Source organism: Lissotriton vulgaris, chromosome 11 (assembly GCF_964263255.1).
Source record: "Lissotriton vulgaris chromosome 11, aLisVul1.2, whole genome shotgun sequence".
Classification (NCBI taxonomy): domain Eukaryota; kingdom Metazoa; phylum Chordata; class Amphibia; order Caudata; family Salamandridae; genus Lissotriton; species Lissotriton vulgaris.
Genome location: NC_141699.1, coordinates 1,033,433,056 through 1,033,456,679, shown reverse-complemented (window position 1 = coordinate 1,033,456,679; position 23,624 = coordinate 1,033,433,056). Strand labels below are relative to the sequence as shown.

The 23,624-nt window shown below is 48.0% G+C and overlaps 2 protein-coding genes across 2 annotated transcripts in view; both read left to right on the top strand.

Annotated features, from left to right (window-relative positions):
* LOC147684016 (uncharacterized) overlaps positions 1–23,624 on the top strand; it is a 375,703-nt gene that overhangs the window by 332,433 nt on the left and 19,646 nt on the right. The gene's annotated exons all lie outside the window — the stretch shown is intronic.
* The window catches only part of LOC147684015 (uncharacterized), a 44,486-nt gene continuing 32,955 nt past the window's right edge, over positions 12,094–23,624 (top strand). The window contains exons 1-2 of the mRNA XM_086942586.1: positions 12,094–12,136; positions 12,412–13,345. Of these exons, the coding sequence (XP_086798712.1) occupies positions 12,121–12,136; positions 12,412–13,345 (950 nt within the window). The 5' untranslated portion in view covers positions 12,094–12,120. The remainder of the gene's footprint in view (positions 12,137–12,411; positions 13,346–23,624) is intronic.

Sequence of the window (23,624 nt, the reverse complement as noted above, 5' to 3'; positions counted from 1 at the left end):
GTTGGCATTCAACTTTTCATGAAAAAAAATGTTGTGAGCCGGCGCTGGAAATTGTGATTGCCCTTTTAGAAGACAGTGTCTTAGAAATTAAAATGTATTTGCCAATTATAGCGAGATAAACCTCGAACATTCAGGAATGAAAAGTTCTAAATCTGTTCATGTCATGTTTTCCCTGCCCAAGGCCAGTTGAAGGCGTGCTTTTATCGGCCTCTGGGGCCTGGCCCGAAGTGCACTTTAAATGAAAACCTCTTTCAATACTAAGAATTCTTTTTCTGTTAAATTCGTAACATTCGGGTGACATGACTATCAGGGCAGTAATTCTGTATACTGCATCGCACATTAACAAAAAGTAGCGCTTAGAAACTCCTTCCTGGTGCTAGGTCACCCAGTGAGGGTGGGGTTCGATTCTTGAGTTGGAGTCTTAACCACAGATCCTGTGAAACAATATTGGAAAATGACTTGACTTCCCTGTCCCTAAAATTGTAAGTTTGTGGGTGGCAAATAACAAACAGCTGACTGCCAGCTTGTTCTGTCACAGTAACCTGCCCATCTCTTCCCTCCCACACTGTTTATTTTTGTTAACAGAAGTTTATAGTACTGCCCCGTGTTTGAAATGCTTCTGGTGCGATAAAAATGCCCTCTATAAAGTGAATGCTGTTTCTCCGAGCTAGTTCCAAGTAGCAAGAAATATATTCGACAAAAGCCATAAACTGTAAATTTTTATCAATTGAAATGTAAAATGATCCCTGATTGGGCCGAGGCGCCACAGATACACGAGGCAGGAGGGGCGTCCCAAAACATTCCTATAAACATTTCTGCAAAACACCCTTTTCTGGACATGCCCATCTTAGACACGTGCCGGCTGGAAACAGGAGCAGGCAATGGAAAAGAAACATTAACCTCAAAATTATGCGGGATTTTTCTGGCGTCGGACAGAGCTACTTGCACCCCAGGCATGTTAAAACGCGGCCATGTGCACCCCCTTGGAGGGAAATGTGATGACATTTTGTTATTAACATTTGAAAATTGACATCCTAGCGCCTGGAAGCATCTAGAGGCACGTGGCGCTTTGCGAGTATAGAGTAGGCCGAAGGGAGTCTTCTTAGCACCTGATGAACCTTTCAGGGGTGCCCGTGAGAACGGTGCTGTTAAATATACTCGGTCACACGCATGGCTGCCCCCCAACAGTGTCTGTCCGTCTGCCAGCTGCTCGCGCATTCCATTCCATCACAGCAGCCAGCAGCACAGGCCTGGCGCACTGCTCGTCTGTGGGTCCCGGCGGCCTCATTAGGGGGTCCCTGTGGTCCTGCATCGGCGGGCCTGTGGAGGGTGAGGAGGGTGGGGGCACCTACGGAATGCAGGGGGCTTTCTTTCACATGTACCCCCGGGGCACCGTTAGGGCTGGTGTAATCACCAGCGCTCCATCCCAAGTACTAAACAGAGTGGAGATGGGTCAAATGGGAGTATATATTATTCTATTCTGTATAGGGGGTGGGGGGCTTCCAAACCTCCCTGCGCTGGCTGAGTTGATTCGTACCGCTGTCAGCAGAAGCGCTTAGTTATCTTTATTTCACCTCGGCGCGCTATAAATGGCCATGATTGGCCAAGTGGACTTCCGGAGCATGCGCATTCCATACATGGCCACTGATTTAAGAACACAAACGGAAGTAAACATCCCCGCAGCTGGCAAACGATGGTTCCCCTGTTCGAATTATGAGTTTACCATACCCAAAGGGCGAATGCGCTTCGATGCCATAACAATGGTGGCAGCGCTATACAAATGCGAATAACACAATAACAGAACATTACATATAATGAGCGCAGGGCAGGATAAAGACACCACAAAGGGAGGCGCTCTCCAGCACCATAAACAAATGTTTGTGGAAACTTGTGTGTCTACAATACATGTGTCCTGTCAACCCTTCTCCTGTAGAAGGGAAACTACAACTGTTCAGCCTCACACCCTAAACCCGCTCCGTTAGTCCACGCAATGCACGGGTTGAAAATGTAAAGCATTCCGAAGTACAGGTCAAACGCCTATTATATGTTTCTGACATTTGCATTTTATCACTCTTTGAGCGGAAAATAACTGTGATTTTAAGGTTTGCACCAGGGCTTTAAGTGGGCCGGGTCCTGCCGGTGCTCAGGTTGAGAACAAAATCTCAACTCTGCAGCAGTGCAATTCTTCGCTGCCTCTGATGTAAGTTCAAAAAGACTCTCAGCTCACAGTTTCAGAACTGAAGCATTTTCAATGTTGTATACAACGAAGCCGTGGTTGTTGCTTATTTATCATATGCAACTAACAACCATTGCTCACTTGGCCACTGTATTCAAGATAGCCTGGCTGATGAGGATTATGAATCCGAAACCGGTCCCAGGATGCTTGTTTCCGGTCCAGGGAAGACATGGCTTGGCAGTTCTGGCTGGACTGTTCCCATGAGGCACAGGGTCAGACTGATTTGCATATGGCCATGTCTGAACTGGGGTGGCTGATTGAGCTAAAGAATGGTGATGGATTAAACCCAGATCAGTATACTGGGGGTGAGTGTTTGATTGGCTCAAACGCTCCGTCCATCATCCCCTTTTGTATAACTAACAAGCATTGGCAAAGCCAAATAGTCCTGGCTTGTAGTAGGCACATAATGCTACTTTTTGCATTATATATCTCGAAACACTGACAGAAACAGCAAACTATCAGTCATGCTGCACACTATGCTAAGCACAGATTTTTAGCTTTTGTGTTTTTAAGCCACGCCCTTAATTACATCGGCCACACCCCTTGAGACACCCCCCTCCTCCACCGCCCCAGTTTTTTCACCCCACTCAAAGCCCTGGTTTGCGCTATTCACTGCAAGGACCCCAATCCATGCCTGGACATTATAGCTCCATGTATAGGTAACCAAAGCACTATGCTGATAGGATAGTACCACAGTGTCACGAATGCTGCCTGTTTCTGGTACTTAAAATGTGTATGGCCTGGTCCCTGAAGGTCACCAGGGCTCTAGCGCGCACTACAAGAAAGCTCAAATTCTCCAGTTATACGTTTTCGAAACAGCTTTATCGATAGTTCATCAATGTTTTGTTATTATTCATACATATGTTACAAAATGAACATTATTTCCAAATTAAACAGTTACATCATTATATCATGAATACATATGCACAAAACAATATATTGAAAAAACCCAATGCATTTCGGGGCTGAGGCCCCTTCGTCGGGGGTCACAGGCGTAGGGTGGCTCTATAAAAATTATATCGAGTTAGATATTCCGTTGGTTACAGTCGATCTGGACTTTAGTCGTAGGTTATCTGCGAGTATTATGTGTGGCCGCAATTGCAAATATCTGCGAGCCTCTATATCGGTTCAAACGGTCTCGCTGGAAAAATTAAGGTGATTCGGCGGTTGCGAAAATGTTTGTACTGGGTACGGCGTCCCTACCGATCTGGTACTTGACAATAATGTGGAACATTCAAATAAAATAAAATCAAGAATATTTATTGAGCGCACATATTACCAAAAAGGTCTCAGGGCGCTGCTGGACGGCTCTGACTTTCCTACTCGAGAGAAGATCTTGCTGGTTTTTAATGGTCGAACAGCCATGTTTTTAGCTCCCTATGGAAGCAGTTGTGATTGGTTGCAGTGCCTCGGTGAAGGGGCAATTTGTTCCAGAGAGTGGGGGCCAAGAAGGAAAAAGATTTCCCGCCATTATTGGTGGTGCGGACTCTCAGAGGGGTAAGGAGACATTTATTACCGGACCATAATAGCCTGCCAGGCTGGTACCAGCTAAGTCTCTTTGCCATTGAGGCAGAAGCACAAAGAACACTTGACATAAAGCACGTGCACGTAACTTGTCCTGCACCTGCCCCCCTCCACCCTGTCCAGGACACCTCTGCAGCCTGGCAATGGGGGGGCGCCCTTATGTTTCCCGTTAGAGCTGAGATCACGGGATGGAAGGCGGAGCCAACTGCACTAACCTGTCCTCTGTATATCACTTAGCCCCAGCGCCCGCCTAGCTGACCAGCTGCAAGGGGGTTGAGGAGGCAGGGCCCAAGAAAGAGGCGGGGGTGAGAACAGCAGGGAAGGAGGAAGAGTTTTATAGAAAGAGAATAAATGGATAGATAGATAGACAGATAGATAGATAGACAGATAGATAGATAGATAGAGAGATAGATAGAGAGATAGATAGATAGATAGATAGATAGATAGACAGATAGATAGATAGATAGATAGATAGATAGATAGATAGATAGACAGATAGACAGATAGACAGATAGACAGATAGATAGATAGATAGATAGATAGATAGATAGATAGATAGATAGATAGATAGATAGATAGATAGATAGATAGACAGATAGATGGCTTGTAGATAGATGGATAGATGGCTTGTAGATAGATAGACAGATAGATAGATAGATAGATAGATAGACAGATAGATAGAGAGATAGAGAGATAGATAGAGAGATAGATAGATAGATAGACAGATAGACAGATAGACAGATAGATAGATAGATAGATAGATAGATAGACAGATAGACAGATAGATGGCTTGTAGATAGATGGATAGATAGATAGATAGATAGATAGATAGATAGATAGATAGATAGATAGATAGTAGATAGACAGATAGATGGCTTGTAGATAGATAGACAGATAGATAGTTTGTAGATAGATAAACAGATAGATAGATAGATAGATAGATAGATAGATAGATAGCTAGATAGATAGATAGACAGATAGATGGCCTGTAGATAGATGGATGGATAGATAGATATATAGATAGATAGATAGATAGCTTGTAGATAGACAGATAGATGGCTTGTAGATAGATAGATTGTAGATAGATAGACAGATAGATAGATAGATAGATAGATAGATAGATAGATAGATAGATAGATCGATGGCTTGTAGATAGATGGATAGATAGATCGATGGCTTGTAGATAGATGGATGGATAGAGAGAAAGATGACTAGATAGATGGGTCGCATATAGATAGGTAGGAAGACCGAAACAGAGAGAGAAATATCGATAGTAGAGCGATAGATAGACAGTACAAAGATAGATCGATAGTTATATAGATAGATGGCTTGTAGATAGATAGATAGATAGATAGCTTGTAGATAGTAGCTAGATAGATAGATGACCAGATGGATGGATGGGGCAGACAGATATATAGGCAATAGATAGATGGGACAGACGGACAGCTATATAGGCATTAGAGAGATATAGAGATAGGTAGCAGGCAGATAGATAGATATCTAGATAAATACACATTTGTAAAGCGCAAACTACTCACCTGCGAACTCACCCTTACGGGTCTCAAGGCAATGGGGGCCGTAGTGGAAATTAAATGAGCTATTGCCCAGCTGCCACCGGAGCCGGGATCGAACCGTGAACCCTGTGCTCCCGAAGTCAGCTGCCCTGGCCGCTGCACCACACCTCATAGATAGATAGATAGATAGATAGATAGATAGATAGATAGATAGATAGATAGATAGATAGATAGATAGATACACAGAGAGAAATATAGATAGTAGAGATATAGACAGTACAAAGAAAGATCGATAGGTAGATAGATAGATAGATAGATAGATAGATAGATAGATAGATAGATAAATCGATCGATCGATCGATCGATGGACAGACTGATGGATACACAGAGAGACATATAGGTAGATAGTAGAGAGAAAGACATATAGGTAGTATAGAGAGAGATGGGTAGATAGATTAACTATGTGTTTCTAAAGTGCCGCCTGTCATCTTACATCGACCTCCAAGCGCTACAGAGATGGATAGCCAGAGTTGCGGGTGAGAGGTTCATGTTGCTATGGAGGCAGGTGTGGAAGAGAGGTTCGTGTTGCTACAGAGACAGCTCGAGGGAGACAATGCAAACAGCGAACAGTCAGTAACTCTTGGCTGCAATGAAGTTTTCTCACGTGGGCCCCTTCACGTGACCCACAGTACCCGAATCCAAGGCCGGAGTCAGAGAATATGGCCAAAAGAAAAGTGAAAGAATACCTTGCAGCCTGCTGTTGTTTTGTGTGAAATAAAACACCCAAATCGATATTGGTTACAAATGCAGTTGGTGGAAATAATAGTAAAGCAGGTGAATGACTGTCTGATTTGTGGGCGCGTTCACGGCACAAGAAACAACTGCTGATGCCCCCAAGGCCCTTTTGGTGGAAAAAAAAGCACTGCCCCCCCTTTCAATTTTTTCACAATTATTCTATTGAACTGTCAATTTTTACTTATGTCTAGATGTATTTAAACATTGCAGTTAAGTTCTGCTACGTTTTAAAAATGCAATCAAATACGTGATTGTCACACATATTAGGTCACGCAGGCCTTACTCACATGTAAAAAAATATCCACAGTGTGACTGGTAGAAAGGAGGGCAGCTGAGGGCGGCGGCTGGTGGGGGTTGGTGTGGTGGGTAAAGGATATTTAAGAATATTTGGAGACCCTTCCCTTTTGACGCCTTCTCCCAGTCAGGATGTAAACGACAAACGATGAAAGTGATGGCCCATTACAGAGCGTCTTACTGCCACACATTGTATCCTGCCAAAAAACAAAGCACTGTTATCCGCATAATGCTTCTTTTGGCCAGAGCCTGGCACTACTGCTCCCCCCCCCCCCCCCCCCCCCAATCACTTGAGACCCCCCTAGGGTGGCCCGCTAACCGGTTTGAAGACCCCTGCTCCTGGCACTTGCGTTAAATTTAGCTAAAATGCTCAACGGTACTAATTTTATCGACTATGAAAGGTGAAAGGCTGAGTCTGCGTACGTTCCTATGCTAGGCAAGGGCTGCTACTGAGAGCTACAAAGCAGAGTGTCTGGAGGGCAGACGAGGGGTAAACGGCGGTGCTACGTTCAGAAATAAAGCACTCTCCCGAGACACGTCCCATTGAGAATGCCAACTCCTCACCGGGGAAAGGTGCTCAGCCCTTCTTAGGCCCCGTGACTGCGAGCGAGGTAAGTTCACACGCCGATCGAGTGACGGAGAACAAGCGGCCTTTGGGATCCTTGGCCCCTGCCCGAGTGAGATCAGCGTGCCAGCACCCCTGTCATGCCATCCTGCCCCCGCCCCAGGAAATGACAGCCCCCAGCACGAGGGAGCAACGTCCGCCTCACTCGCACATAGTGCCTTTGTTACAGAAAAGCAGCGCCTGTCTGCGAGGGACGCGCAGAACCGGTGTGCTATTTACCTGCGAGGTTTAAATAACACAATCTAAGCACGAAATAATGCAGGCTAAACACGGGAGCGCACACAGACACGCATGCAAAGTGGTGTTTGTTTGAAACTGGTCAGTTGGTAAGCAGAGGAGGTGTGTGCCGCCAAACGGCGTGCCCGTGAGTGCATGTTTGGAAATATTTCTACCGCCCAGTGAAAATATATGCATGCCACTGAGTGTTAGCGTGAGAAAGTTGTAACGCCAACCTACAGAAAAAAAAATGCGCTACTGTTTGTCCAGTTCGACACGCCCAGTGCACGTGTCGATGCGTGAAGTGGTGTCAGCGTGACTCTTCGAGCAGAAAAGGAGAAAAAGTAGAAAAAACACCTGAGCCGAAGCTCAGCCAAGATTCCGGAGCGAAATATACGAGAATTATAAATGACAAAGTCAGCGGACAAACACAGATCCCTCAAACACACGCTTCAACAAGCACACACAACCTCTCAACCTCAGCCGCAGAGAAAGTCAGACAAAGTCATGAAAAGTCCACATAGGTTCACACACTCACACATTGAGTTATATGATTGATTTATTTGTTTACTTGAGCGCTAGGAAACCCAGCTTCTAGGTGCCAGCCACAGAACATACCTGCACACAACACTTAAATGAGTAATACAACACACACAAAATAGACTAATGCAGTAACACTAGGGTCAGGGGAAATCACCGCGTCTCCTTGTTTCAGCAAATCTCACACATACAGCAACTCGCACACAGACTCAAGAAACCCAAACCCTCATGCACTTATACACACAAGCCGGCCTACATGCACACCGGGCATTCAGATATCATTCTCACATCTAAACACACATAAACACACACACACACACACACACACACACACACACACACACACACACACACACACACACACATTTCACACTAAAAAACACACATGTACACAGACTTCACTCTATTCAACACTTTCTCACACACACCACTTAAATATACCACCCACATACACACACAACCATACAGCCACACGCATACAAACGTACACCCACATACTTATTTGTTTTTTAAAACATTTATTTATGTTTCGATATCGCTTGAAACAGACCCAAAAGGACATCAGATCACTTAACAATAAGTAAAAACGAAAAAACAAGGTGGGTTAAAACATGAAGGGAACAAGGTGCGAGGTGTCCCTAGTGGGACAGACTGAGAAAGAAGTTCACACGTCAACCCTGCGAAACACCTGGGAATTTAGAGGGTATTTACACTGAAAAGATATACTTACACAGAACGATGCAAGGTGCAAGGAAGCCGGGTGGGGGTGAAATGTAGGTTGTCCACTGTTTGAGGACTGCAAAGAAGTAGGTATGCTAACTGTAGACAAAAGGCAAGCTGTATATTACAGTAGATTAGTGTATTCGAAAAACATCATATGAATCAAGCTTCCTTCCCCTCATCAAAACACTCATAGATTTTTCCTGTGAAAGTTGTACATTTGCATCCCAAAGTTGTTGTATCTGCTGTATTCCCCTTTCAAGATTTAGGTTTTAAAATGTCCTGAGTAAACAATTAACAGACCCATTTCCTGTTCTGAAAGACCTTGTTGTTGGTTGTTGCAACAGAAACACAAAACCACCCCAGCAGTCCACAGTGTCTTATTGTGAATCTGAAAATATACACACAGTTTTATTTATTGTACATTGTTGTAATCACATTCATATATGGCCCAAAACTCTATTGTGGAGCCCTAAAGCACATTATTGAAAGGGCGCCAGGCCACCCCACAGGGAATGCTTGGATGTCACTCTCTACATATATATTTTTTTAAAACACAGATAGAACCCATTAAAGATGGGTCATGGAGCGTAGCTTATTGAAGGGCCACTTTGTATACATCCTGGGATCTTGAAAACAGTAAAGATGATAGCCAAGATAAAGGCAATAAAATAAAAAAAATCACATGCTCATGACCAGGTCCTGTTGAATCATGCCAGCATAGCCTGCAATAGTTTGCTAAACAAAAAGACCACTGTAACAAGAACAGTATTCTGATTAATTATTTATTTATTGGTATTTCTACAACACAAATTTGGTACTGGGCACCAGTGCCTGTACATTAAGCAGAGTGTTACGACCAGGACAGCCACTTTCCTTAGTGAGCAATTCCGGCAATTTTTCATGTTTTAAAATTCAGCACAGACACCAACATTTTACTTAAATAAGATTTTATATAAAATCGTAAGTATTCCTTTTTTCATTTTTAACAAGGTTGTGCTGCCTTTGTTCAGTTTAACTATCGCTCATGGTTCACGGTGGAAGCTGTAGAACACATTTCAAATTGCTTTCTTACTACGATTTACCTTGTGAACAGCTTTGGTATCGTGATATTCCACACCTCCGAATCCTCTCTGATATGAATCATTCCATACTTCTGTTTCCAACATTAATGTTGCCCAACCTCTAAGTACCAGTGACTCACAGCACTAAACCTAGAAATACAATAGAAACACGGAAAGGCAACCGTACAAGTACTAACACTAAATATATGAGTCATAAGCTCTCTAAATTTCCAAAAGTATAAAATTCAGTCATTCTTTAAGTTTTTGAATGGGTATGTCCATTTAAAAAAAAAAGAAGTTAAAGTCGAATATATACGTCTTTCTTTAAATTATTTGTTCAAAGTCTCCTCAATTTTACAAAAATACGCAAAGCATGTTGTTCCAACACAGCGAGCGTCCACAGGACAATTAAAGTATTGTATGCATACATACATACATGGGATAAAGTATCCCCTGCTGTTCATTATAAGGATATTGTAAGCAACCGAGGAGTTCCATAATCATATAGAGGAACAAGTTATTTTATAAGGTTATGGAAGCCCGAAGTGACTTGCAATAACCTTATCATGTACACCAGGGAGTGCTTTATCCCATATAATACAGGGTCACACCATCACCTTTCCCACAAACCACTTAAAACCTTGGTGTGTAGCTCTTTCATATGAAAGAGTGAGCATCTTTGTGAACATGAAGAATAACAATACAACCTCTAGTGCAAAATTAAATAAATCAAGAACCTGATAGATATTTGTGCTAAACAGATATTAGAAACAATTTAATACAAGTCTGATTAAACCAAAAATATCCTAGCTTGGAATGTGTAGAAACATGCAGAAAGATTCTAACTTTTCTCTTTCTAAGAGTGCAAAAACGAAACATATTCGCTCTTCTTATCATTGCAAGCTATTAAAATAGAGCTGAAGAAAGAAAAGTTAAGTTTTTGTTGCTTTATACAGCTGCTTCCTTGATGCTCTGTGACCCACCCTGCCTTTCACTTCGGCTGCTGGCAGCAGGCATTGTGGCATCTGTAGTTGACTGTATTAACTTATATTAGTCGAGTTCTTACTTCTTTTCTATATACTCGGCAATTGAGTGCATCACAAGTCACCGATTGTAAAGAAATCCGAGACCGCCGTTTCTACAGCGATTACAGAATCCCAGATTATGGCAGTTATGTGGTTATAGTTAGGACCTAGTTTCTATCAAAAATGTGATTTTCAGTTGTCCTTATCTTTGGTGCCGGTTGATGAATCTTCATGAAATTTTCCCAATATATTTGCCTGTTTCTTCAGCTAATGTGGAGAAGTGTGGCTCACTGGTTAGAGGAGGCAGACCTGGAAGCAGAGGTCAGCCCGGGACCAGGGTTCAATTCCCGGCCAGGCGGGGTCTTGAGTCCTAAAATGTCCATGGACTCGACAATTCTCGCTCCGGTGCCTACTCGATTCACGGGTTCACACTCTGCGACTCTGGGCAATAGCTTGCTTAATCTCCACAACGGCCCCTCGCGGCGGGATGCCTGGCTTTCACCTTGCGGATACCCTGCTGGGGTTATCTCACAGGGGAATACCAGGATGGGTTCCCTAAGCAAGCGCTTAGAAACCGGTTGGTGATTTGCGCTATATAAATCCCTGTACATTAAGGGCCCGATGTAGGTAAACGCGATTTTCCGATTTCAAAATACCGAGGCGGGCCAAATCGGAAAACGAGATGTAGGAAAAAAATACCGATTGAAAACCGATTCGGTCGGCATCGGTAATGAGATTCGGTACGTTCCGATTCAGCTCGGTCCGAATCGGAAATTACCGAATCGGCCAACAACGAATCGGCTACCACCGAATCGGATATTTCCGAATCGGCGAATACCGATTCGGTAAAAGCCGATTATAGACCCATGGCGAAAAAGCCCATAGGAATGCATTGCATGAACCGAATCGGCTTTTACCGAATCGGATAATACCGATTCGGATTTTACCGATTCGGATTTTACCGAATCGGTAAAAGCCGAATCGGCAATAGGCGATTCAGCCAATGAGGTGGCTCCCCCTCCCCCACCCAAACAGGGAGTGGCAACCCTGGCAGGTGCAGCCAATTAAGAAGTTTCTAGAAGTTTCTGGAAAGCCTGCCTGAGCCCAACACACAGTTAGCAGCAGTGGGAGAAGGAGGTTGCAGACTGAGCAGGAGCAGGAGAATATGGCAGATCAGGCAGGAAGCCAGAAGTCCTCCCAAAAGAGGAAGCCCAAATTCACCACCACAGAACTTCAGGTGCTGGTTGAGGAGGTGGTGAGGGTGCACCGCCAGCTCTTTGGCAAGCTGTCCCTCAACGTGCCAGACAGCACCAAGAGGAGATTGTGGGCCGACATCGCCCAGAAGGTCAATGCTGCTGGAGTCACCCCCAGGTCCATTGAACTTAAGAAAAGGTTTTATGACCTCCGCAGCCTCACGAAGAGGAAGCTGGCCGACCTCCAAAGGCAGGCTGGACACACCGGAGGAGGCAAGAACCCGGCGCCACCCCTCACCGAGCTGGAGGAAATTGTCTCCAGCACCATCGAGAGGGAGAGCATCGTAGGGATCGGGACCCTGGACAGCACTGCGATGGCCACAGCTACAGGTAAGAAGCATGCGCATCATGACACACCCTACCAGACACCTCCCCATTAGACACAATGCATAGGCAAACACCAGCACTGTACTGTCACCAACATACAAGAGACAAGCATCATGGTACATGTAGTCAGCAGAAGTTAGCCAAATATGTCAGTGCAGAATCACAAGACAGGAAACAGTGTGACACGGTGTAAGGAGATGCAAGGACATGTGGAATGCCATAATTGTACTGACTGTAATACATCGGCACTCAGTTTACAAATGCTTCTTTGTACCTAGGGGCACCATCAGGCAGCACCACTGTGGCAGCAGAGGGAGCTTCGACTTCAAATACTGCAGTGGCAGGGCCGAGCACCAGCCAGCCTGGCCAGGAGGAGGAGGATGAGGATGAGGAAGGAGACACCCCAGGGCTTGGAATGGAGGGAGTCCTGGTGATTGATTTCCAGGCAGTGCACTCCCCAGTACTGCCCAGCTCACCCCCCTTGCAATTTTCACCATACAACTCCCCTACAAGGCAGACCATTCCGCCGACAACAGCTCCTGCCACAACCGTGGCCTTGCCACCCGTCCAACCTGTCGTGGGAGCAGGGGCTCCGGGACCGGCCAGCACCACACCACCACCAGTGGCACCCCAGCCCACTCAGCAGGCCGGAGGCAGCAGTGCCAGACGCCGTGCCACCACCACCACCACTGCTGCACCAGCACGGGAGGGCAGTGTGTTCCTGGGCCTGGAGGGCCAGATGGTAAAAATCCAGCGCCAACAGGCCAAATCCACCATGGCCTGCCAACGCCAGCTCCTGCAGCACAACCTGCAGATGGGGGAGTTGGTGAAGGGGTTCCAGGCTGTTGTGGACAGCAACAAGGAGGTGGCAGCAGGGTTGGGCAGGCTGACCACTGCCATCACCCACTCCTCTGCCAGGCAGGAGGAGCATGAGGTTGCGCGCAGGAGGGATGCCCGGGTGCTCAACCGGGCCATGGCCCGCCTTGCAGCGGCGACCGCACAGCTGTGCCATCGCAGCTCAAATCAGGAATCGGCACTCAGTCAGCATACAGCTGAGCTGACTAGGGGGATGGCCAGGATCACCACGGCCATGGAGGCCATGTTAATATCAAACGCCGCCTCCAATCCTGCCCTGGACCTGGGTGATGCTGGAGACAGCAGCAGCCGCAGCAGCCCGGCCAGCGCTGCCTCAGAGCCAAGGAGGAGCACCAGGCGATCCGCTGATGCTGCTGGCCATTCGGAGGGGGCCGAGGGACACCCCAGTGGGTCTGGAAAGCGGGCCAAAAAATAGGCTGGCAAGGGGGGATGAGCACACCAGAACCCTGGACTTTATTTTCGTTAACAATCTCCATTATTTGATGCACATCAGTGCTGTAACTGTGGTGCATCATTATTAAAACTGTTTTTTTTCAAAGCAACATTTAGCTGTCTTTGCATCTGTACTCAGTCAGAAATAGTTCTCAGTGATCTCCTCACGTCTGTATCTGCCATCACATGGCGTACACACCCCAGCTGGCTGTGTCAGTGGCACAGCTTCGTCGTCGTCATAGTCCTCGTAGTCAGACAACTCCACCTCAGTGCCCTTCTTGACCGCAAGGTTGTGTAACATTGCACATACAGCTATGATCTTGCAGCAGGTGATGGGGGTATACTGCCTTGCACCTCCACTCTTGTGCAGGCATCTGAATCTACTTTTCCAGATGCCAAAGGTCCGTTCAACAACATTCCTGGTGCGGGCCCGGTTATACCTCCTTTGGCTGGGTGTGGAGGGGTTGAGGTAGGGGGTGAGTATGAATGAGCGGAGGGCATATGCACTGTCGCCTGGAAGAGAAAGGGGTCACATTAGACACATGCATACATGTATTACACCTACCTACTATGTGTTATGGGGGTCTGATGATGTGGCTCACCTAGGAGGTATCCTTCTCCAAAATCGCCAGCCATCAGCCGTGCATATATGCCGCTCTGTTGGAATATATATGAGTCATGGGTACTTCCTGGAAATTTTGCTACCAGGTCTGTGATGGTGCACTTGGCATTGCAGATCACCTGCACGTTGATGGTGTGTGTAGATTTCCGATTGCGGTATATGTATTCGGTGTCCGCTGGTGGGCAAATCGGAATATGCGTGCCATCTATGCAACCGATGACTTGGGGAAAGTGTGCCATCTGGTAGAAGTCCGCTTTGGTTTGTAGCAGTTCTGCCTGGGTTGCAGGGAATGAGATGTATTGGTCCATCCTGTCTATCATGGCGTCAAGGAATATGTGGAAGAACCTTGACAGGCTGCTCTGGCTCACCCCTCCTGCTGCTGCTACTCCACTTTGATAGCTGCCAGACGCTACCAGGTGTAGGCTGCATAGCACCTGGACGTGCGCAGGGATGGCGTGTGCCCTTGGGGTGTGGTGGTCCAAGTATGGCTTAAGGTCCCTGATGAGCTCAAGTATGGTGTCAGAGTCCAGCCTGTATCTCTGTAGGATCTCAGCCTCAGTGAGCATGAACAGGGTTATCCTCTGTCTGTAGACCTGTTCATTTCTTAGCCATTCCCTCTGTCCTTCCTGCTGTAGCCGTAGCCGCCTCGCAATGACATAGAAAGCTGCCATCCTGCAAGTTGCAATGCATTTTGGGACTGTTTATATGGGTTGGAGTTGGTTACCACCTGATTGCAATCCATGGTAAATACCGAGTGAATTCTACCGATTTTGAGCCGATTTCGGTGTTTCTGTGCCTCCCTACATCTCCCCAACTGTCGAAATCGGGGAATTTCCCGATCGGAGATTCATACGAATCGGCATGTTTTCCGATTCGGATCATGTCCGAATCGGTATTTTTTCCGATTCGGTACATGGACCGAATCGGTGATTTTCCGATTCGGTGTCACTAACGAATCGGTAGTAGGACCGAATCGGTGATTTTCCGAATCGGTGTCACTAACGAATCGGTAGTAGGACCGATTCAGTGATTTTCCGAATCGGTGTCACTAACGAATCGGTAGTAGGACCGAATCGGTGATTTTCCGATTCGGTGTCACTAACGAATCGGTACATGGACCGATTCGGTCTTTGTAACCGAATCGGTGTTTTTCCGATTCGTTACATATCCGATTTTCGGTATGTACGTATCGGATTCTTTCACATTCGGTACACATTCCAAATCGGTTTTCTATCCGATTCGTTCTGTTTTTGGGTCCCTACATCTCGATGGCTGTTTACCGATCGGTAAGGGCCAAAAATCGGTATTTTCGGCCGATACCGATCGGTAAAGCCCTACCTACATCGGGCCCTTAATGTCTGGAAAGTTTCCGGTTGGTTTATGAAGCGAGGACTGAGAAAAAGGTGGGGCCCCAAAATGCATCTGCCCATGTTAATTCCCACAGGATATTTAGACACATCTACAGCCCAAACTGCTGGACGGATTTAGATCCAAATATACAAATTTGCAAAAAGGTAGCCTTTGGTCTGCAGATTGTGCCTTTTGTTATTTGATGAAATCCGTTTTAGAGATATTAGACTAAAAACAAATTCTCCATGTTAATTTCCATAGGACCTTTAGACATAACTACAGCCAGTTTTAGAGATGTTAAGCATAGAAAATATTTGTATATATATATATGGACGCGGATCCCTGCTGATCTTCCTCGGATATGCAAATCCACTCCCCAACAGCAATGCTGTGATTGGCTGGCGGCAACCTACGAGGAAAGCTGCAGCTGCCATTTTGTTCATTAGGACTCAGTTCCCAGCAGGGAAAGTGAAATTAAAAAGTGATAGAAGGGGTCAGGGTACCCATGGTACGAATGGAGGAGTCTGTGAGGGACCCCTCAAGGGCAAGGAACTGTACAAAACACTTTTTTTTTAAAAACACACAGGAATCTGTGTATCCACCTGGATTCAGATCCGCAGATCCAGACCCCAATTAAAAACACTCACTCACAGACCCACACACCTACTCACACACTCACTCATTCACCAACTTACACAACCACTCACACAGCCACTCACAGACCCTCAAAACCACTTACAGACCCACACAACTTTCACACACCCATGTTCACCCCCACACAACCACTCATTCACAGACCCACTCACACAACCATAGAGTAACTCACACACCCACTCACGAAGCCGCAAAGCGACTCAGACACCCACTCGCAATCAATCAATCAGTCAATTTGTAAAGCGCACTATTTACCCGTGAGGGTCTCAAGGCGCTGCGGGGAGGGGGTGCTGCTACTGCTCGAATAGCCAGGTCTCGAGAAGCTGCCTGAAGGTGAGCAGGTCCTGGGTCTGCCGCAGATGATTGGGGAGGGTGTTCTAGGTCTTGGCGGCGAGGAAGGAGAAGGATCTGCTGCCGGAGGTTGTTCGTTGGATGCATGGTACGGCGGTGAGGGCGAGGCTGGCGGAGAGGAGCTGGCGGGCGGGGGTGTGGTAGTTGAGTCTGTTGTTCAGGTAGGCTGGTCCGGTGTTGTGGAGTGCTTTGTGTGCATGGGTAAGGAGCTTGAATGTGATCTTCTTGTTGATGGAGAGCCAGTGCAGGTCTTTTAGGTGGGAGGTGATGTGGCTGCGTCGGGGGATGTTGAGGATCAGGCGGGCGAAGGCGTTCTGGATGCGTTGCAGCCGTTGTAGGTGTTTGGTCGAGATTCCTGCGTAGAGTGCGTTGCCGTAGTCCAGACTGCTGCTGACGAGGGGTTGGGTCACCGTGCTTCTGGTTTTGGTCGATATCTATTTATAGATCCTGCGAAGCATGCAGAGGGTGTTGTAGCAGGAGGAGACAGCGTTGACCTTCTTTGACATGGAGAGGGAGGAGTCGAGGATGAATCCTAGGTTGCGTGCGTAGTCCATGGGTGTCGGTGCTGTTCCCAGTGTGGTTGGCCACCAGGAGTCGTCCGAGGCAGAGGGGGTGTGGCCGAGGATGAGGACTTCCGTCTTGTCCGAGTTCAGTTTCAGTCGGCTGCTCCTCATCCACTCGGCGATGGCCTTCATTCCCTTGTGGATGTTGGTTTTGGCGGTTTGTGGGTCCGTGGTGAGGGAGAGGATGAGCTGGGTGTCGTTGGCGTAGGAGATGATGTTCAGGTCGTGCTGACAGGCCACTTGTGCGAGGGGGCCATGTAGACGTTGAACAGGGTCGGGCTGAGGGATAAGCCCTGGGGTACGCCACAGAAGATGTCAGTGGCTTCGGATCGGAAGGGTGGGAAGCGGTCTCTCTGGGTTCTGCCGGAGAGGAAGGACGTGGTCCAGTCCAGGGCCTTTTTCTGGATTCCCGCTTCTTGGAGGCATGTTCTTAGTGTCCGGTGGCAGACTGTGTCAAAGGCGGCTGACAGGTCCAGGAGAATGAGGGCTGAAGTTTCGCCATTGTCTAGTTGGCACCTGATGTCATCCGTGGCGGCAAAGAGGGCTGTCTCTCTGCTGTGGTTTTGTCTGAATCCGGACTGGGATGGGTCTAAGATGTTATTGTCCTCGCAGACCCGCACAGCTTTCACACACCCACTCACACAATCATGCACCCACTCAAATATCCACTCAGACACTCATGCACCCACTCACAGAGCCACTCAGAAACTCATGCACCCACTCACACACTCAGGCACCCACACACAGACCAACTCAGACACAAAGGCTCGGTGTGTGACATGGGGCTGGATGCATGCAGGGGTTGGCTGCAGGGCCTGGCCACATGCTAGGTCGTGCGACCAAACCCCTGCTGCACACAGCCAAAGGCAGTGCAAAGCACCCTGCGGGCAACCTTCAAAGCATTAGAAAAAACAGAAAATCACTGAAAAAAACAAAGGTTACAGGGCCGCTATACTTAGGAGTTAGCATTTAAAAAACATAGAAATTTTAAATAATATTTAGATTCTGGATTTACATGCACAAACTATAGAACTTCAGCTGTTAGAGTTATTTCAAGTAATTATAACTTGTGCCCCAGCGTAACTATAACATGCGCCCTCACCATGTATAACTAACTAACCCATATATTACATAATTGATGACATTGTCTATAGCCTCATTGATATTATCACTACAACATTTGCAGTGAAATTATTAAGGTGAAATCTGTGCATGAAGGGGCCATGAGAAATAGTAACCTTGGGGAATGAGAAATATTAACCTTAGGGCACGAGTTATAGTTACTTGAAATAGCCCTAGCAATAACAACTGCATTTCTATGGTTTTGTGTGAGTAAATTCAGAACCTAAATATAACGTCCCTGTAACTTTTGCTTTTTACTGAATATATATATATATATATATATATATATATATATATATATATATAAACACATCACCTCCTCAAACGACGAGAGTGAAGAGGCCAACCAGGGGAGTAGGAGAAGGCAAATTTTATTCCCGTGCTGCAGGTAAGGAAAGTTCACAACATCCGTTCATGGCGAATGCATTTCAGCTTCTCTCAAGCCTTCCTCAGCGCCACGGGTGTGTGCAGGATAGGAGGCGGCACTTCTCACGCCCCTCCTAATAGGTGTGAGCTCTACTCCGCCCCTCCGGGTAAGTACCAATGGCAGTTATCCTAGTACGTCGCTTTATGCACGGCGACTACCGGTACCAGGATGCAATGTTCTGAGTCTTGCCTGGTGGATACTGCTCGGGGTCAGACAGAGCTGTGCTGCTAATGAATCCTCCGAAACCCAATGACACAGGAATGCCACCGTCTCCTCCAGTCCCCAAACCGTTTCAACCTCCTGAACCTGGTGTCAATGAGGCAGGAGCAAGGATGAGAATCATACCTCGCCCAGCATGAAGTCAATGACCCCAAAACTACCAGCAATATCGTCCAGGTCAAGAGGCGAGCTCTGGCAGTTCCGGTAACCCGGATTCCATCAAAAACCACCGAAGTAGCGTCCAGTCGAACCAGAGCCAGCTTGCAGAAACGGGAGCCTCTTGAATGCGGCACTGGATTCCGCGTTGCAAAATGTAAACACATCACCTCCTCAAACGACGAGAGTGAAGAGGCCAACCAGGGGAGTAGGAGAAGGCAAATTTTATTCCCGTGCTGCAGGTAAGGAAAGTTCACAACATCCGTTCATGGCGAATGCATTTCAGCTTCTCTCAAGCCTTCCTCAGCGCCACGGGTGTGTGCAGGATAGGAGGCGGCACTTCTCACGCCCCTCCTAATAGGTGTGAGCTCTACTCCGCCCCTCCGGGTAAGTACCAATGGCAGTTATCCTAGTACGTCGCTTTATGCACGGCGACTACCGGTACCAGGATGCAATGTTCTGAGTCTTGCCTGGTGGATACTGCTCGGGGTCAGACAGAGCTGTGCTGCTAATGAATCCTCCGAAACCCAATGACACAGGAATGCCACCGTCTCCTCCAGTCCCCAAACCGTTTCAACCTCCTGAACCTGGTGTCAATGAGGCAGGAGCAAGGATGAGAATCATACCTCGCCCAGCATGAAGTCAATGACCCCAAAACTACCAGCAATATCGTCCAGGTCAAGAGGCGAGCTCTGGCAGTTCCGGTAACCCGGATTCCATCAAAAACCACCGAAGTAGCGTCCAGTCGAACCAGAGCCAGCTTGCAGAAACGGGAGCCTCTTGAATGCGGCACTGGATTCCGCGTTGCAAAATGTAAACACATCACCTCCTCAAACGACGAGAGTGAAGAGGCCAACCAGGGGAGTAGGAGAAGGCAAATTTTATTCCCATGCTGCAGGTAAGGAAAGTTCACAACATCCGTTCATGGCGAATGCATTTCAGCTTCTCTCAAGCCTTCCTCAGCGCCACGGGTGTGTGCAGGATAGGAGGCGGCACTTCTCACGCCCCTCCTAATAGGTGTGAGCTCTACTCCGCCCCTCCGGGTAAGTACCAATGGCAGTTATCCTAGTACGTCGCTTTATGCACGGCGACTACCGGTACCAGGATGCAATGTTCTGAGTCTTGCCTGGTGGATACTGCTCGGGGTCAGACAGAGCTGTGCTGCTAATGAATCCTCCGAAACCCAATGACACAGGAATGCCACCGTCTCCTCCAGTCCCCAAACCGTTTCAACCTCCTGAACCTGGTGTCAATGAGGCAGGAGCAAGGATGAGAATCATACCTCGCCCAGCATGAAGTCAATGACCCCAAAACTACCAGCAATATCGTCCAGGTCAAGAGGCGAGCTCTGGCAGTTCCGGTAACCCGGATTCCATCAAAAACCACCGAAGTAGCGTCCAGTCGAACCAGAGCCAGCTTGCAGAAACGGGAGCCTCTTGAATGCGGCACTGGATTCCGCGTTGCAAAATGTAAACACATCACCTCCTCAAACGACGAGAGTGAAGAGGCCAACCAGGGGAGTAGGAGAAGGCAAATTTTATTCCCGTGCTGCAGGTAAGGAAAGTTCACAACATCCGTTCATGGCGAATGCATTTCAGCTTCTCTCAAGCCTTCCTCAGCGCCACGGGTGTGTGCAGGATAGGAGGCGGCACTTCTCACGCCCCTCCTAATAGGTGTGAGCTCTACTCCGCCCCTCCGGGTAAGTACCAATGGCAGTTATCCTAGTACGTCGCTTTATGCACGGCGACTACCGGTACCAGGATGCAATGTTCTGAGTCTTGCCTGGTGGATACTGCTCGGGGTCAGACAGAGCTGTGCTGCTAATGAATCCTCCGAAACCCAATGACACAGGAATGCCACCGTCTCCTCCAGTCCCCAAACCGTTTCAACCTCCTGAACCTGGTGTCAATGAGGCAGGAGCAAGGATGAGAATCATACCTCGCCCAGCATGAAGTCAATGACCCCAAAACTACCAGCAATATCGTCCAGGTCAAGAGGCGAGCTCTGGCAGTTCCGGTAACCCGGATTCCATCAAAAACCACCGAAGTAGCGTCCAGTCGAACCAGAGCCAGCTTGCAGAAACGGGAGCCTCTTGAATGCGGCACTGGATTCCGCGTTGCAAAATGTAAACACATCACTTCCTCAAACGACGAGAGTGAAGAGGCCAACCAGGGGAGTAGGAGAAGGCAAATTTTATTCCCGTGCTGCAGGTAAGGAAAGTTCACAACATCCGTTCATGGCGAATGCATTTCAGCTTCTCTCAAGCCTTCCTCAGCGCCACGGGTGTGTGCAGGATAGGAGGCGGCACTTCTCACGCCCCTCCTAATAGGTGTGAGCTCTACTCCGCCCCTCCGGGTAAGTACCAATGGCAGTTATCCTAGTACGTCGCTTTATGCACGGCGACTACCGGTACCAGGATGCAATGTTCTGAGTCTTGCCTGGTGGATACTGCTCGGGGTCAGACAGAGCTGTGCTGCTAATGAATCCTCCGAAACCCAATGACACAGGAATGCCACCGTCTCCTCCAGTCCCCAAACCGTTTCAACCTCCTGAACCTGGTGTCAATGAGGCAGGAGCAAGGATGAGAATCATACCTCGCCCAGCATGAAGTCAATGACCCCAAAACTACCAGCAATATCGTCCAGGTCAAGAGGCGAGCTCTGGCAGTTCCGGTAACCCGGATTCCATCAAAAACCACCGAAGTAGCGTCCAGTCGAACCAGAGCCAGCTTGCAGAAACGGGAGCCTCTTGAATGCGGCACTGGATTCCGCGTTGCAAAATGTAAACACATCACCTCCTCAAACGACGAGAGTGAAGAGGCCAACCAGGGGAGTAGGAGAAGGCAAATTTTATTCCCGTGCTGCAGGTAAGGAAAGTTCACAACATCCGTTCATGGCGAATGCATTTCAGCTTCTCTCAAGCCTTCCTCAGCGCCACGGGTGTGTGCAGGATAGGAGGCGGCACTTCTCACGCCCCTCCTAATAGGTGTGAGCTCTACTCCGCCCCTCCGGGTAAGTACCAATGGCAGTTATCCTAGTACGTCGCTTTATGCACGGCGACTACCGGTACCAGGATGCAATGTTCTGAGTCTTGCCTGGTGGATACTGCTCGGGGTCAGACAGAGCTGTGCTGCTAATGAATCCTCCGAAACCCAATGACACAGGAATGCCACCGTCTCCTCCAGTCCCCAAACCGTTTCAACCTCCTGAACCTGGTGTCAATGAGGCAGGAGCAAGGATGAGAATCATACCTCGCCCAGCATGAAGTCAATGACCCCAAAACTACCAGCAATATCGTCCAGGTCAAGAGGCGAGCTCTGGCAGTTCCGGTAACCCGGATTCCATCAAAAACCACCGAAGTAGCGTCCAGTCGAACCAGAGCCAGCTTGCAGAAACGGGAGCCTCTTGAATGCGGCACTGGATTCCGCGTTGCAAAATGTAAACACATCACCTCCTCAAACGACGAGAGTGAAGAGGCCAACCAGGGGAGTAGGAGAAGGCAAATTTTATTCCCGTGCTGCAGGTAAGGAAAGTTCACAACATCCGTTCATGGCGAATGCATTTCAGCTTCTCTCAAGCCTTCCTCAGCGCCACGGGTGTGTGCAGGATAGGAGGCGGCACTTCTCACGCCCCTCCTAATAGGTGTGAGCTCTACTCCGCCCCTCCGGGTAAGTACCAATGGCAGTTATCCTAGTACGTCGCTTTATGCACGGCGACTACCGGTACCAGGATGCAATGTTCTGAGTCTTGCCTGGTGGATACTGCTCGGGGTCAGACAGAGCTGTGCTGCTAATGAATCCTCCGAAACCCAATGACACAGGAATGCCACCGTCTCCTCCAGTCCCCAAACCGTTTCAACCTCCTGAACCTGGTGTCAATGAGGCAGGAGCAAGGATGAGAATCATACCTCGCCCAGCATGAAGTCAATGACCCCAAAACTACCAGCAATATCGTCCAGGTCAAGAGGCGAGCTCTGGCAGTTCCGGTAACCCGGATTCCATCAAAAACCACCGAAGTAGCGTCCAGTCGAACCAGAGCCAGCTTGCAGAAACGGGAGCCTCTTGAATGCGGCACTGGATTCCGCGTTGCAAAATGTAAACACATCACCTCCTCAAACGACGAGAGTGAAGAGGCCAACCAGGGGAGTAGGAGAAGGCAAATTTTATTCCCGTGCTGCAGGTAAGGAAAGTTCACAACATCCGTTCATGGCGAATGCATTTCAGCTTCTCTCAAGCCTTCCTCAGCGCCACGGGTGTGTGCAGGATAGGAGGCGGCACTTCTCACGCCCCTCCTAATAGGTGTGAGCTCTACTCCGCCCCTCCGGGTAAGTACCAATGGCAGTTATACTAGTACGTCGCTTTATGCACGGCGACTACCGGTACCAGGATGCAATGTTCTGAGTCTTGCCTGGTGGATACTGCTCGGGGTCAGACAGAGCTGTGCTGCTAATGAATCCTCCGAAACCCAATGACACAGGAATGCCACCGTCTCCTCCAGTCCCCAAACCGTTTCAACCTCCTGAACCTGGTGTCAATGAGGCAGGAGCAAGGATGAGAATCATACCTCGCCCAGCATGAAGTCAATGACCCCAAAACTACCAGCAATATCGTCCAGGTCAAGAGGCGAGCTCTGGCAGTTCCGGTAACCCGGATTCCATCAAAAACCACCGAAGTAGCGTCCAGTCGAACCAGAGTCAGCTTGCAGAAACGGGAGCCTCTTG